Source organism: Sminthopsis crassicaudata, chromosome 2 (genome assembly GCF_048593235.1).
Source record: "Sminthopsis crassicaudata isolate SCR6 chromosome 2, ASM4859323v1, whole genome shotgun sequence".
Classification (NCBI taxonomy): domain Eukaryota; kingdom Metazoa; phylum Chordata; class Mammalia; order Dasyuromorphia; family Dasyuridae; genus Sminthopsis; species Sminthopsis crassicaudata.
In genome coordinates this window covers 508,679,345-508,693,880 of record NC_133618.1, presented here as the reverse complement: position 1 = coordinate 508,693,880, position 14,536 = coordinate 508,679,345, and the positions used below count along the sequence as shown (strand labels likewise).

At 33.9% G+C, this 14,536-nt stretch overlaps 1 protein-coding gene across 3 annotated transcripts in view; it reads right to left on the bottom strand.

Moving 5' to 3' along the window:
* INPP5E (inositol polyphosphate-5-phosphatase E) overlaps positions 1-14,536 on the bottom strand; it is a 29,976-nt gene that overhangs the window by 4,328 nt on the left and 11,112 nt on the right. For all 3 annotated transcript variants that reach the window (XM_074294090.1, XM_074294092.1, XM_074294091.1), the window contains 7 exons: positions 12,619-12,742; positions 10,950-11,047; positions 9,737-9,861; positions 8,394-8,513; positions 5,349-5,456; positions 2,942-3,103; positions 2,682-2,797 (listed from right to left, as the gene is read on the bottom strand). In XM_074294090.1, the coding sequence (XP_074150191.1) occupies positions 2,682-2,797; positions 2,942-3,103; positions 5,349-5,456; positions 8,394-8,513; positions 9,737-9,861; positions 10,950-11,047; positions 12,619-12,742 (853 nt within the window). The remainder of the gene's footprint in view (positions 1-2,681; positions 2,798-2,941; positions 3,104-5,348; positions 5,457-8,393; positions 8,514-9,736; positions 9,862-10,949; positions 11,048-12,618; positions 12,743-14,536) is intronic.

Below are 14,536 nucleotides of genomic sequence, written 5' to 3'. Positions count from 1 at the left end.
GGGAAAAAGACCCACATGAGCAAAAATGTTTGTAGGAGCCCTTTTTGTAGTGACAAGAAACTGGAAACTGAGTGGATGAATACTATGAATACTATGGAATACTATTTTTTGTAAGAAATGATTGGCAGGATGATTTTAGAGAGGTCTGGAGAGACTTACATGAACTGATGCTCAGTGAAATGAGTAGAACCAAGAGAACATTGTACATGGCAACAACAAGATTATGTGATGATCAACTGTGATGGACCTGACTCTTCAACAATGAGGTGATGCAGGCCAATTCCAATAAGACTTGCGATGGAGAGTGCCATCTGTATCCAGAGCGAGGACTATGGAGATTGAATGTGGATCACAACATAGTGTTTTCATTTTTTTTTGCTGGCTTTCAGTTTTTTTCCTTCATTTTTTTTCCTTTTTGAGCTTATTTTTCGTGTGCAGTATGATAAATGTGGAAATATGAATAGAAGGATTGTACATGTTTAACAAATATTGGATTACTTGCTGTCTAGGGGAGGGGAGAAGGGAAGAGAGGGAGAAAAATTCAGAACACAAGGTTTTTTGCAAGGGGGAATGTTAAAAACTATTTTTGCATGTATTTTGAAAATAAAAAGCTATCATTTAAAATAAAAACAAATATGATTGATTGGATCACTTTGTAGTTCCATTAACAGTGAACACATAACCTCTCCACCATTCATTATTCTCACCTTTTATCATCTTTGCCTGTTTGCTGAGTTTGAGGTGAAATGTCATAGGTGTTCTGATTTGCAAGTCTCTATCCATTAGTGATTTTGGAGCAATTTTCCTATGATTGTTAATATTTTAACAATTCTTTCAAATGTTGTTTATATTGTTTGACCAGATTTTAGCCTGATAATAAATTTGTGTTACTGCTCTTTATACTTTATATACCTTTGTTAAAGATAATTGCTGCAAAGATATTTTGCCCAGTCACTTCCCTTTTTTATCCTAGGTGACTGTGCAAAAGCATTCGTTTTCATATAAATGAAATCATCAGGGGCAGTTAGGTGGCGCAGTGGATAGAGCACCAGCCTTGAATTCAGGAGCACCCGAGTTCAAATCTGGTCTCAGACACTTAACACTTCCTAGCTGTGTGACCTTGGCCAAGTCACTTAACCCCAGCCTCAGGGGAAAAAAAAAAACATCTATTTTATCTTTTTTTAATTTTTGATTAAGAATGTTTTCTCTAACTATAACAGTGAAAGAAAGGAACCTGATGTGGTTCTTTTCTAATTTTGTTACTTTCCTTTCACTTCTAATGTCCTACTATTTAAAACAAATATCACTCATCTCAACCCACTTCAGGACTTACTTTACTTTATAGAATTTATTTTATTTGAAAGTTACCTGTCCTCACAGTTTTAGGGAGTGGTTTATATTCAAAGACTAAGATATTGGACTATGGAGCTAAGAAGTATACTTTAGAATAAGAAAATATATTTCTTTACTAATGTTCATTGTGATTATATTCGATGAAACCTTGACAAGCAGGATGCATGTTTTTTCATGTGTTATGAAGAAATAAGAAGATTGGCTACATGCACAAAATCTATGTGTTCCACTAGCTAAGCTTTAATAGCATATAATAAATCCAATGGTTTCTTAACCTTTGTCCATGATGAAGCAATACCACTATGGGGAAGAGTTTGACAGCAACACAGGAAGGAGAGATCCTAAACTGAGGTAATGGGCAAAGCAAAGTCAACTTGCACCTAATAGGAATTTCATATATTTAAACATTAATTGTTAGTTCCTTTACTTAAAGGAATCTGACTTTTCTACAAGTGTATTTGGTATAAATGGGAGCCTCAGAAAATATGTGGGATTTTTCTTTTAGTCTTTACAGATAATAGTTATAATTAAACAGATGATATTTTCTTTTTAATATTATTTCAACTCCCCCCCAATCTGCTGAAATCAAATATGATTCTATAGAGCCAATTTAAAAAATCATTGGCTAAAATTCTAGGCAGTTTCTACATAATGGAATTTTTAATAGTGCTTTTATTTTTCTAAATCCATGCAAAGATAGTTTTCAACATTCACCTTTGCAAAACTTTGTATTCCAATTTTTTCTCCCTCTCTTTCCTTGTCCCCTCCCCAAGACAGCAAGCAATTTGATATAGGTTAAACATGTGTAGTTCTTCTAAACATATTTCCATATTTGCTATGCTGTAAAAGAAAAATCAGAAAAGGGAGAAAACATGAAAAAGAAAAAAACCAAGCAAACAAACAACAATAACAAAAAGAGGTGAAAACATTCTACTTTGATCCACATTCAGTCTCCATAGTTCTCTTTCTAGTTGTGGATGGCACTTTCTATTACAAATCTATTGGAACCAGCATTATTATTCTTATAATCACTGTGATACATGTGTACAGATTTTCCAGTTGGATATAGGTTTTGAAATTAAATAGGCTAAGCAAGATCCAGGTTTCTTCAAACAATAAGTATTTGTTTTGGCAGGTGGCCGTAGGTAGTGCTAACCAATGTGTTACATTCAAAAGGAAGACTAAGTCAATGAAAATGCACAAATAGCCATGTAAAATAGAAACATGAATTGTAGCTACACTCTCATGAATATGTGAGCCTACAATTCAACACTGAGGAATAGGCACTGCCTTTCTACTAGGATGGGTAAGAAATGAAGATCTCTTACTGTATAAGAAGGCGTCCTCTGCTTAGAAGTGCTATCATAGCTGTCCTTTCCAACATCAAATTTATATGAAGGGAAAAAGTGAATGTCTGCTTCCCTGAACCCCTTGAAAATAGATCCTGCAAGGCAAAAAGGCAAAGCAAGGAGGGTAAGGACTGTCTTTTCCGAGGTTCTACCTTTGTTTTCACAAAGTCCATCAGGCCAAAATAACTTAGTCTTCCAAAATTTAAAAACAAATAGAAAAAAATAGCAACACCACTTACCTTTCTTCATTTCTTTAATTAGCTGGTCATGCTGAAGTAGTTCTGACATATTCATCTCCAGATTCTGTTTCAGGATTGACTCTACTGCCATTCGTCCACTATTCAGCCGAAAATTGAAGTCTCCAAACCAGAATACTTCATCAAATCGAGTTGTGACATCCACTAAAGCAAATGTTAGAAGGCTCATTAGCTCCCTATTTCCTAGTTGAACACCATAACACAAGCAGTTTCAGATCCTGGCTTTTAGTCATGGATTAAAAACAAAACTAGTAGAGATACTTACTATACATAAAACCCTGAATGGCCCAACAAGGACTCTTAACAACTACTCATTAAATTCTGAGGACTGGCTATCTACAGAAAAAGACCAGTTCTGGAATAGACAGAGAAGTTTGTCTAGATCTGTGGTGAAGTGGTAAGGAGGAGCACTTCATTAGCTATACAATAGCCCACTATTTTGTAGAGTTCCCTTAAAATTCAAATGCACAGAGAAATTCACACTAATAAATGATAAGGATTATAAAGGGACAGTTTCAAAATAGAAAACATAATTTTCTAATAAAGTAAAACATTATTTTAAACAAATATTCAAAACTGCAAATTAAAGCAATTTTGGGATATCATATCTCAACCCGTTAAATTAGCAGAAATAATTAAAAGCAACAAAAATAACATGTTGGCAGCATTGTGAAAAAAAGGATAATCAATCATGCCTAATGAAATTTGTAGATTCTTCCTGGAGAACAATCTGAGTATGTTTTAAAAGTTACAAAAATAATCATATTCTTTGACTCAAGAAATTCATTATTGGAAACAAACCCTGAGAGAGCTATTGAAATATTTTTAAGAGGGATTATTCGAAGACTTTCTTAACAGAATGATGCAAAAGTAAAAAAAAAAGTGGGAAATCTTCAAATAATAAGAAAGTGGCCAAATAAATAACAGTGCATTAAGGCAATGGAATTTTATAGTGTAATTAGAATCAATGAATATAAAGAATACAAAGGACATAGATCTTTATGAAATATTGCAAAGAGAAAAAAGAACCAACAGAATGGATTATATTCTAATTAACAATCAAATAAGAGAAAAAGTGAATGAGAATGAATGGACAAAGAATCCTCATGTTTGTATTAATCTTCATTATTATGTTTTTAATAAAATATTTAAATTTTAACACTGAAATAAAACACTGAAATTTTTTTAATCTTCATTGATTTTTTTTCACTTCTACTTAAAAACAGTCACAATTCAGACAATGGCAAGGTATAATATTATAGCCAAATTAGGATAGTTAAAAAAAAAAAAAAGCCTTCCTGTTTAGTATGAACAAATCACTATTTCTATGTCTTAATTTTTCCTCTGTTAAATGAAATGAGAAACTTGGAGCTAAGAAGATTTAAAATTATGACTTTCGATTTCTCATACTTTGTGATGAGGAGGATCACAGGCTAAACATTGTTTTTAGAATAACAATTTTATATGAAGAAGACTAATTTGCTAAAAGTTATTTCTATAATTTAAAAAAATTTTCTACAGTTGTTTGTTAGAATTCTTACTAGGTGCTAAGTCGGTATTTAACAATTCTCTAGTTCAGAGTTCATACCTTTAAAAGGAGTTTATACCTTTGAAGGAATTAACACCTTTAAAGAAACTAGCTCATTGGTTCTGTAAGGAGTTCACAAGCCCATGGAGTACCCACAAGCCCATTTTCGGGGAGGATAAAAGGAGCCACGATTCAGGAAGGAGAAGATTCGAGATTCTACTGTGGTGCTGACTGGGATCACTTGGACAAGAGCAGATTCACAAGAACTAAAGGAAAAAGCCTGCTCGTGGAAATTCACAACTAGGATTGACTTCTGGGAAACCCACAATCCCACACTCTTGGAGGCAGAATCTGATTCATTCCCACATCTACCTTCGTTCTGGCTGGAGGCTCCAGAAGCCTCCCAAGAAACCTGCTCCCAGAGAAAAGGATTTACAGAAAAGAGACCTCCTCCCAGAGAAGGATTACAATTGAGGGACAACAGAACACAACAGTTGTTGATCTTGAAATTATGTCCTTATGTGTCCCTCCTCTTTTTGTACCTCTTTATGTATATTATACAATAAGATATAGCAATATTGCTATCTCTATTACCCCTTGTGCCCACAGACTCTAAGGACAGGAACTCATCTAAACTTTGTATCACTCTGCAAAGAATTCTGCATACAACAGATATTTAATATATGCTTACTGTATTTCATCTTAACGAAAAAATTTTAATTTTTCTATTACACAGCTCCCTAAGGCACAACAGAAAATACGCTTTTTGTTTAAGTGACTAAGTAATTAATTTCAGATTATACAGAGAAAAGTGTCTATATTAGCATTTTTTTTAAAGTTCATTTAGATTTGAATACTCACAAGAACTAGATTGATATGGGTTTGTATCTGGGACATTCTTTGGAAGTGTAAGTGCTTGGATAGTTTTGCTGTAGTCTAGCAGTCGATCAGATACTTTCCCATCACCAGCTGCAAAAAAAAAGAATTAAAGGTAGTATATCACCCCAAAATTTAAAGTTTAAAAAGTCTTCTCTTTGGGCATTTAAAGCATGATGTACTTAAAGAAGTGCACACAAACTACTGGGTCATAATTATTCTATTTTCAAAATGCAATACAGCCCAATGTACAAAGTTTGGGGATTTAAACCAGAATATACCCTGTACCTTCCACCTCCCCCTGAAAAAATTAGTCATTGTGCAAACTTGATCACTAAATTTAAACTACCAAGTATCTATAAATCTGGGGTCCAGTATTCAATTCTTGTTTTATAAGTATGCATAAACCTTAACAAGAATCATAAAATTTTAGAATTTCAGATCTGTCAGAAATTAAAGGCATCATTTATGAAAGGTCTAAACCCCTTATTTTACACAAGAAATTGAGTCCAAAATGGCAAGTGATACATCTAAGATCAAAATTGTCATAGCTGAGAACATAATCCAAGTCAAGTAGCTTTTATATTTTGGTGTTCTTTCTGTTACTGCTGTCTTGTGCCATTCAGCTATATTGAGAAGCTACATACTGTCTTTACTATGGTTATAGTCCTATCTTCAACAACACCAAAAACAAAACTCCAGCTCTTCCCTTATGCAAATATTTACAGAGTGATATTCAGGTGAGTGGGAAAGAGAATGAAGAAGATGGTTTACATGTCCCAATTATTTAACCTTTTGGAAAACAACATAATATTTCTAAGATCTCAAGAAGCCAAAATGGCTTAGTTTTCTGAAAGGTTTAAAAAAAATGATGATGCAATAAATTTCTTTTTTTCCACTTTTAACAGTAATAGTATTTTATTTTTCCAAATAGATGCAAAGTTTTCAACATTCACCTTTGCAAAACCTTGTATTCCAATTTTTCTCCCTTTATTCCCTCCCTCAAGCAATCCAAGTTAAACATGTGCAATTCTTCTAAACATATTTCCATATTTGCCATGTTGCAGAAAAAAAATCATAACACTGGGTTACTATTTCAACACTAAGTCCTGTGAACCTAACCTATTCCACTGATCAACTATCCTTTCTTAGCCAGTAACAAATAGTTTTGATGACCGCTGCTTTATAATACAGTTTTAGGTCTACTACAGTTAGGCCAACTTCGTTTTCTTTCTTTTTTTCCCCCACTATTTCCCTTGAAATTATTGACATTTTGTTCTTCCAGATGAATTCTGTTATTGTCTTATCTAATTCTGTAATTTCTTGGCAATTTGATTAGTATGGCACTGAATAAGTAGAATAATTTATAGAATTGTCATTTTTATTATGTTAGCTTGGCTTACTCATCAGCACTTCATAGTCTTCCAATTGTTTAGATCTAATTTTATTTGTGTGAAAAGTGTTTTATAATTGAGTTCATTTACAATTTTGTCTTGGTAGGTAGACTCCCAAATATTTTATATTATCACCATTATTTTAAAAGGGATTTCTCCTTCTTTCTCTTGCAGCTGGGCTTTTTGGTAACATACAGAAATGCCAATGATTTATGTGGGTTTATTTCATATTCTGATGCAAGAAAGTTTCAATAAAGATCCCTATTCTATACTATACTGTATTAGCTAACCACCCAAAAATTCAGTCCTTATTATCCTGGTCTCTCAAGAACTAGTTTCCCAAATCTGAAGATAACTGATAATTTAGACTGAATTGCCAAATCTACACAAAGGTTGATTTGATTTGGGATGGGAGATGGGAAGGATTGGTGAGGAGGAGGGATGGTAAGTTGCATAGTAGACTGAATACCAGACTTGGGTTGCAGAGTAGGTAGAACACCAGACTAGGCCAGGAAGACCTTAGTTCAAATCCTATCTTTGACAATTATTAGCTATGTGACCCTGGACACATCCCAATCTCTGTCTGTTTCAATTTGAATTAGTAACAGAATCTACTTTATAGGGTTGTTGCGAGGATGAAATAAGAGAGTAAGTGCTTTATAATGCTATATAAATGCTAGCTATTATTAAATTATCAAACTTTGTAAACTTAGCTTTATTCTATGTAATACTGAAGATGAAACCATCATCATTCCACAGTAATTTACATCTACTTCAAGTCTATCATACTTTTTTTCCCCCTGAGGCTGGGGTTAAGTGACTTGCCCAGGGTCACACAGCTAGGAAGTATTAAGTATCTGAGGTAGATTTGAACTCAGGTCCTCCTGATTTCAGGGCTGGTGCTCTATCCACTGCGCCACCTAGTTGACCAAGTCTATCATACTTTACGAAATATTCTGAACTAGTTTGAATAAGAAAGCCAAGGTTTCTTCTCATTTTTCATACCATGGGCCCTTCTAGGCATATATTTTTGACAGTGAATAGAAGAAAAGTCTTAGTTTTCTTCCTCACATTTAAAAAAAATTGGATCTAACTGAAATATTGTGTTTGGATCAATTATAACATGTTGCACAAATTAACTGTATGTGTTTTTACATATTTGGAGTTAGGCTTTTCTGAATTCCTAAGATGCATTTAGTCAATTTAATTTAATTCGAATATTGATGAAGTTTCTACTATATTTGAGACACACTGCTAAGATCTGAAGAGACAAAAACAGAACATGTTAGACCCTCAAAGAATTAACAAATACATCACATATTTAAGTAAGTAGCTTTCATGTCCTGCAGGGTTAGGAGCTCATCAGTAACTAAGGGATCAGTACAGATCTTGTAATGGTGACAAAACTTCATTAGGCAAAGGAATGAAGACTCAAATCTAAGATGCTGAGGGGAGGAGTCTTCTTCGTTCAATGACTGAGGAATCCAGCGATGAATATAAAACCATTCAGTAGTTTTGAAATTATCAAGCATGAGTAATTAAATAGTATTTTGCAGAAGTGATTCAAGTACAGAGATGAAAGCAGTGAGAAGTTTTAAAAATAGAACAATTTTAATTCAGAAAATAAAAGACTTACAAGTGAAGTGAGATGTGATAAAGAGAAAGGAGGTGCCAAAAAAAGTGAAACTGACTCCCAATGACCCTTTGGTTTTAATCTGAGACACAATTCGAGTTGTTACTGTTGAATATTCCACTTCTGTATGTAGGATAGAAAGAAAAAGAACAGAGAATTACTTTTCTACTTATACTATTTAATTTATAACATTATTTCCTTTGCAATCTTTCCCAAAGAGGCATGTATAACAAGTTTATTAGGAGAAATTTACTCATGCTTTCCAGGGGCAGGAGTATCTGCCCCAACACTAAATCACCCTAGACTGCTATATTTTGATAATTGTAGTTATTTTTTAAATTCTCCTGCCTCTATCCTCATTGGCAGGATATTAGTTACCAGGATTTCTACCTCAAAGAGCTACTACCTTCTTCCTTCCCCTTCAATCTTCTGCTTTGCTATATTCATGCTACTTTTACCTAGGCAAGAAGAACACTGAACAACCTAAGATTTTCTGTGAAATAAATTTAGTGTTTTCAATAAGTAGACTGAGTTAAGTCCCTAGGATCTCTCTTGAAGAACAAAATAGGGGCAGCTAGGTGGCACAGTGGATAGAGCACCACCCTTGAATTCAGGAGGACTGGAGTTCAAATCTGGTCTCAGACACTTAACACCTCCTAGCTGTGTGACCCTGGGCAAGTCACTTAACCCCAGCCTCAAAAAAAAAAAAGAAAGAAGAAGAAAATATGTCAGCTATTTATGTCACTGCTATTTTGGCTTTAGTTTCCACAGTTATGTTTCCAAATGGTTGAAGCTGCCCCAAATCTGACCACTAAAGAAGTAGGGCATTGTTGCATAATCAACATACAGTCAAATGTTTATGGGGCCTCTAATAGTGGTATCCAGAGATGAAAATCTGTAAAAGGTATTGACTTTTTAATATGACCTTGTTTTTCTAAATGAAAACATCCTAGTGGAGCCTAACAGTAAAACAAATCAATCTGTGTTACACTTCTGCATTTCTATGTTTAAGCAAGTTATTATAAATAGATGTACTCTTAACAAGAACAAATATATACGTGCTGTCCTTTAATGTGAACAAAAGGTCAAGATTTTTTTAGAGGTATTGTTATATTTCCTTTTTTTTTTTTTTTTTTCCTGAGCCTGGGATTAAGTGACTTGCCCAGGGTCATACAGCTAGGAAGTGTTAAGTGTCTGAGACCAGATTTGAACTCTGGTCCTCCTGAATTCAAGGCTGGTGCTCTATCCACTGCGTCACCTAGCTGCCCCCTATATTTCCAATTCCACTAATAACATTATTACTCCACTCCTATAATTCCTATTTTCTTTCATTACTTATTTCATACCTGAACAGAACCAAATGAGGTCCCTTCTTATAAATACTGACATGTATAGTACACCATGGGCAGCTGAGTACAACATTACATAGTGAGGTCCCAATGTTTCCTGGAGCCGGATCTCCCATTCCCGCCTATGGGAAAAACAACAACAACAACAACAATAAAAAAAAACAAAAGCAACTTTAGCTCTGAAATAACAAACAAAACAGCTAGATATGTGACTTTTTATTCTGTTTTCATAACAGAAGAGCAAACTGGCAAAGTACTGGCAAAGAATCAAACCCCTGAGTTTTTTTCATTAAGTCATTATGGAGGGGAAAGAGCCTAAGAAAAACAAGAAGAAAATCTATGCTATTTTTAATCAAAGGAAAATACTGCAATTAAAATCCTAGCAATAAATATGGTGATCATTTACTAGTCATTTTCAGTCTCATGAAAAGGTTAAAGTAGCTTTGTATTATCAAAGGAAAACAAATTAAGCTTCTGTGAAAAATATGGCACGTGATAAAAAGAAGCATCTCTGTTCTAGGGTCTTCTGGGTATAGAGATTACTGATTTCTAAGCTCTTCCTTGATGACATGGTGACCTGGCAGAAATGTCAACAATCAAGAAAACATAATAAAATTCTAAGAGCAAATCCAAACTTCCAGACTTTTCAGGAAATCTTAAAATGAATGCATTAGGATCTAATACACCCATAAACATCTACATGAGATGAAAACTTCAACTCAGAAGCACAGGATAAGTTATGGAACTTACACAGGAAAATTAAGAATGAAATTCAGGAATCAAAGTCAAAAGCTGAGAAATGACAGGCTAGGGCTTCTATGTACTATGTTTTTCCTTTAGCCCTTAGTAATTAAAAAAATTATATAACAATAAATTCCTTTAAAAAAAGTTGGAGGGAGAGGAAGCAGAAAAAGAACATTTTGTTTTTAATATCACAGTTTGGCCATAAGAGAAAAGAAAATAAGACTGGGTATGCCCAATACCGTATTCACTATCTCAGACAATATTAGATGAAGACAGAAAAGCTGAGCTTAAAGCAAGATCTTCTAGTTAAAGCAATTTGTTTGTAATTAGCATTTCTGGCTTTTAGCTGGGCAAATACAAAATATGGTGAGAACTGGAAAAGTGAAAAGAAAACAAAGTGGGAAGAGGAGAGGCACATGAAATGAAGATACAAGTTAACTGGTCTTATTTATACTAGCTATATTACCTGTCTGAACAGCCTTCTTGTACTCCTAAAACGTACATGTCCTGGACATAGTCAGCTTCAGAAGGTAATAAAAAGTCATCCAGGTTATTTGGAAGTTCCTGAATAAAAGGTGAACAAGCTTGTTAGCTGAAAGGATAAGATGACAAGCATCATCATAAAAACTTATAAAACATAAATAAGGCAGTCAGAAATACATCTCATACCTTACTCTGTATTTCTGACAGCCTTATTTATGTTTTATACCCACACAATTTACTTTTCATTAGAGGGTCACAAATGCTCCATTTCTTACTGGGATATGGGCCAAAGATGGTCCCAAAAAGATAAATGCCTTCTCATAGGTCAAAGAGCAAATGTTTGGTGAGGCTTATAAAATAACAATTTTCTCTTTGTTCAAATATTCAATTACATCTAATCAAGCCAATTGCCACCTTTTGTTTCCTCATCTGTAAAATGAAGGAGGGGCTTGGACATCCTCAAGGTCTCTTTAGGCTCTGAAAGTCTACAATCTATATTTTCAAACACCGGCATTGCATTCCACAAGTTTTCAGGGTAATCAATTTAAGCTAAACCTTGTGAAAAGAAATCTTCCAAGCAGCAAATATTAATACCACCCTTGCTGCTCTCTCAAAATTGCTTTTTTTTAAACTTATTTATGGAAATATTTACTATATTTTTAAACCGAAATGATTTCTGGCAGTAAGGGCAATCTTTAAGACAAACCTCATGGTCATGGCCAGCTGAGCAGCAGGTAGATCTATTTCAGTAAGAGCCATTAGACCTCTCATTTTTTAGGGTATAAATGATTTTGAGATTAAGTACTGTCACAATAGATCCTGCTTTAACAAGGGAGATCCCTGCATGGATTCAGAAGTAAACATTTCATTTCAGAAGTAAATAGATGGAACAACAATGTCTGAAAAACACTATCAAAGACATAAGAAAAAATTTTCATGTACAAAATTACTAAGCTGTTTCCTGCTTTCTGAAAATGTATTTTGGTTCCTGTTGAGAAACTGTTCTAGACGTTAAGTGGTTTTAACAAGTCTCATAATAAAACTTCAGAATAAAACATTTTTCTAATCAGCTTAAATCTGTGGCAGTGGCAAATATTCCATCATTGATCTGTTACAAATGGGGAAAATATTTTCTTTGTTATATTTCACACACAAACCAACAATGTTGTTACTAACACTAAATCATCAATCTCTGAGGCACTCTGTGTAGATAAAAGATCAGGATGTTAGCACACTATTCATTTTACATGTGTAGATAACTCATTAAAAAGATAACAGGAGGGGTAGCTCCATGGCACAATGGATAGAGCACCAACCCTGAAGTCAGGAGGACCTGAGTTCAAATCTGACCTCAGACACTTAACACCTTCTAGCTGTGTAATCCAGGGCAAGTCACTTGACCTCTACTGCCTCAGCAAAAAAAAAGAGAGAGAGAGAGAGAACTCTAGAGATAATAGGGCCCCATTACATTATATTGCTTGCCCATGCTAAAATAATCAAGTAGAAGGTCACAGAAAATACTTTGGAGTCACATTCTATAACTGCAATTCTACCCAACAAAAGAGTTCACTATTGATGAATTTTCCTTTTGTTTTTGTCTTCATCACTTCTATAAGCGGCAAAATTACTGAGATCAAATACAGTTAACCAACCTTCTGACCCTGCATGTTCCATGTGGCCACAAAGAGTCCCATATTCCGATCTGGAAAGTATCGGGTTAGTTCATTTGCTCCCAACAAGGCACCACTTGTTAAGAGGCTTCCTTCCATATAGGCCCTATAAAAAGAATGAAATGGACTAGGTTCAAAATAATTAGGAATGAATTCTAGAATCAGGCTACCAAGTATTTACAAATGGTACAGATCTTCAAAGGAGAAATACAGCAAAAAAAAATCCAAAGATGAATACTCTCTGGAGAGATAAAGCCAAACTCTTATGTAAAATCAACTTAGAATGACATTGTTTGTTCTAAAACCTAACCTAAAAAAGGATTGCAAAACTTAAAATTAAGATAAGTTTTCTTGAATCAAATCTGTCAATGAAAATTGACAAAAAAGGGGACTAGAAACTGATTTGAAAAGTAATTGGATTCTCAGCTTTTAGTCACCATATTATAATGATTAATAAATACAAATTTGTTCTGACTTTGTGAAAATCTAATGTACAAAACTCTAAATTTAATAAAATGTATATTAGGGGGATTATTTTTTTGCACATTATAAAATTCTTCACTTTACCAAATAATTCATCATAATGTTCCTTGAAATATTCCATTCCTTTTGTAAATTTAAAATAATATTTGATTTCCAAAAAATCAACTCACCTTTAACATTTTTCAAAGTAAGGCTTGTTCCTGAATCACTTTGCAGACAACTAAAAAATAATAATTTAGTGGTAGGCATCACCATCCAACTCACATCAATTATCCTGACACATCCTTTATACATTTCTGCTGTCCAAAGGTGGCAGATAAATTACTTTTGATGCCTTAGAACATGAAAAAAAACTTTTCAATTCCCCTTTATTTTAATACACAAGAAAAGACCCATGATAATTCAGCCAGGGGTATATGTTTGTTATGGTTGTTATGCTCTGATCATATCAGTAAGGTGGGGAGAGCAGTGGTTTGAGAGTCATGTCCCAGTCCAGGTTCTACTACTAATTCACTGTGTGGCCCTGAGTTGGTTACAATCATCAAGCATTTATTTAAATGCTTACTTTGTATTAGGCATTGTGCTAAATATTGGAGAAGGGAAAGGAAAAAACAAACAAACTGGTATCTATCCTCAAGAATCTTACATTCTAATGGAGTTCACATTCTAACGTGGCAATACCAATCACCAGGCTTCAGTTTAGTTCACACTAAAATGGGATGTTTATACTAGCTTTCCTATCAGTTCTAAGTTTCAAATTGTGATATAATTTCCTAGGAAACTGATGCAACTAAATAGAAATGATTATTTAATTCTGACAAAGGGAATGGAATGGAATGAAATTATTGAGTAAAAAGAAACTAGTTCTCAGTTTTTAATTCACATATTAACAAAGTTTTTCCTTCCTGCTTCGGTTCAGCAGGTGAAATTCCAGTGAGACAAAGATAATTCAACATGACTGATTCATTTCATTTGATAAAAATTTAAGTTTCTTGAAAGCAGGTTTTTATTTTTGTCTTTGTATCCCTAGGACTGGCAGGTAGTAGGCACTTAATAAAAACTGTGGGATAGATTGACTGGAACAGCAACTAAAGGGAAACCCCTATAACTCATTCACATGCAAATTATATAATATGCAATGATAGTGTTATTTGTCCTTAGATAATTCTTTTCACTGAGAAAAAAAGCAGATACATTAGTAGGTACAGCTTTCAGAGATGATCCTACATCCTGCAATCTACTCAAAGAAAACATTAACCATACTGTTTTCAGTTTCTTTCATACCAATTAATTATATCCCTTTTAATTTCACAACAAAGATAAAACACATTAAGGACCCAATTTAATTATAATTGCCTATAGTAATTTTATAGAAATTTAAATAAATGAAAAATTTCTCAACTAGTCTTCTCTTGAG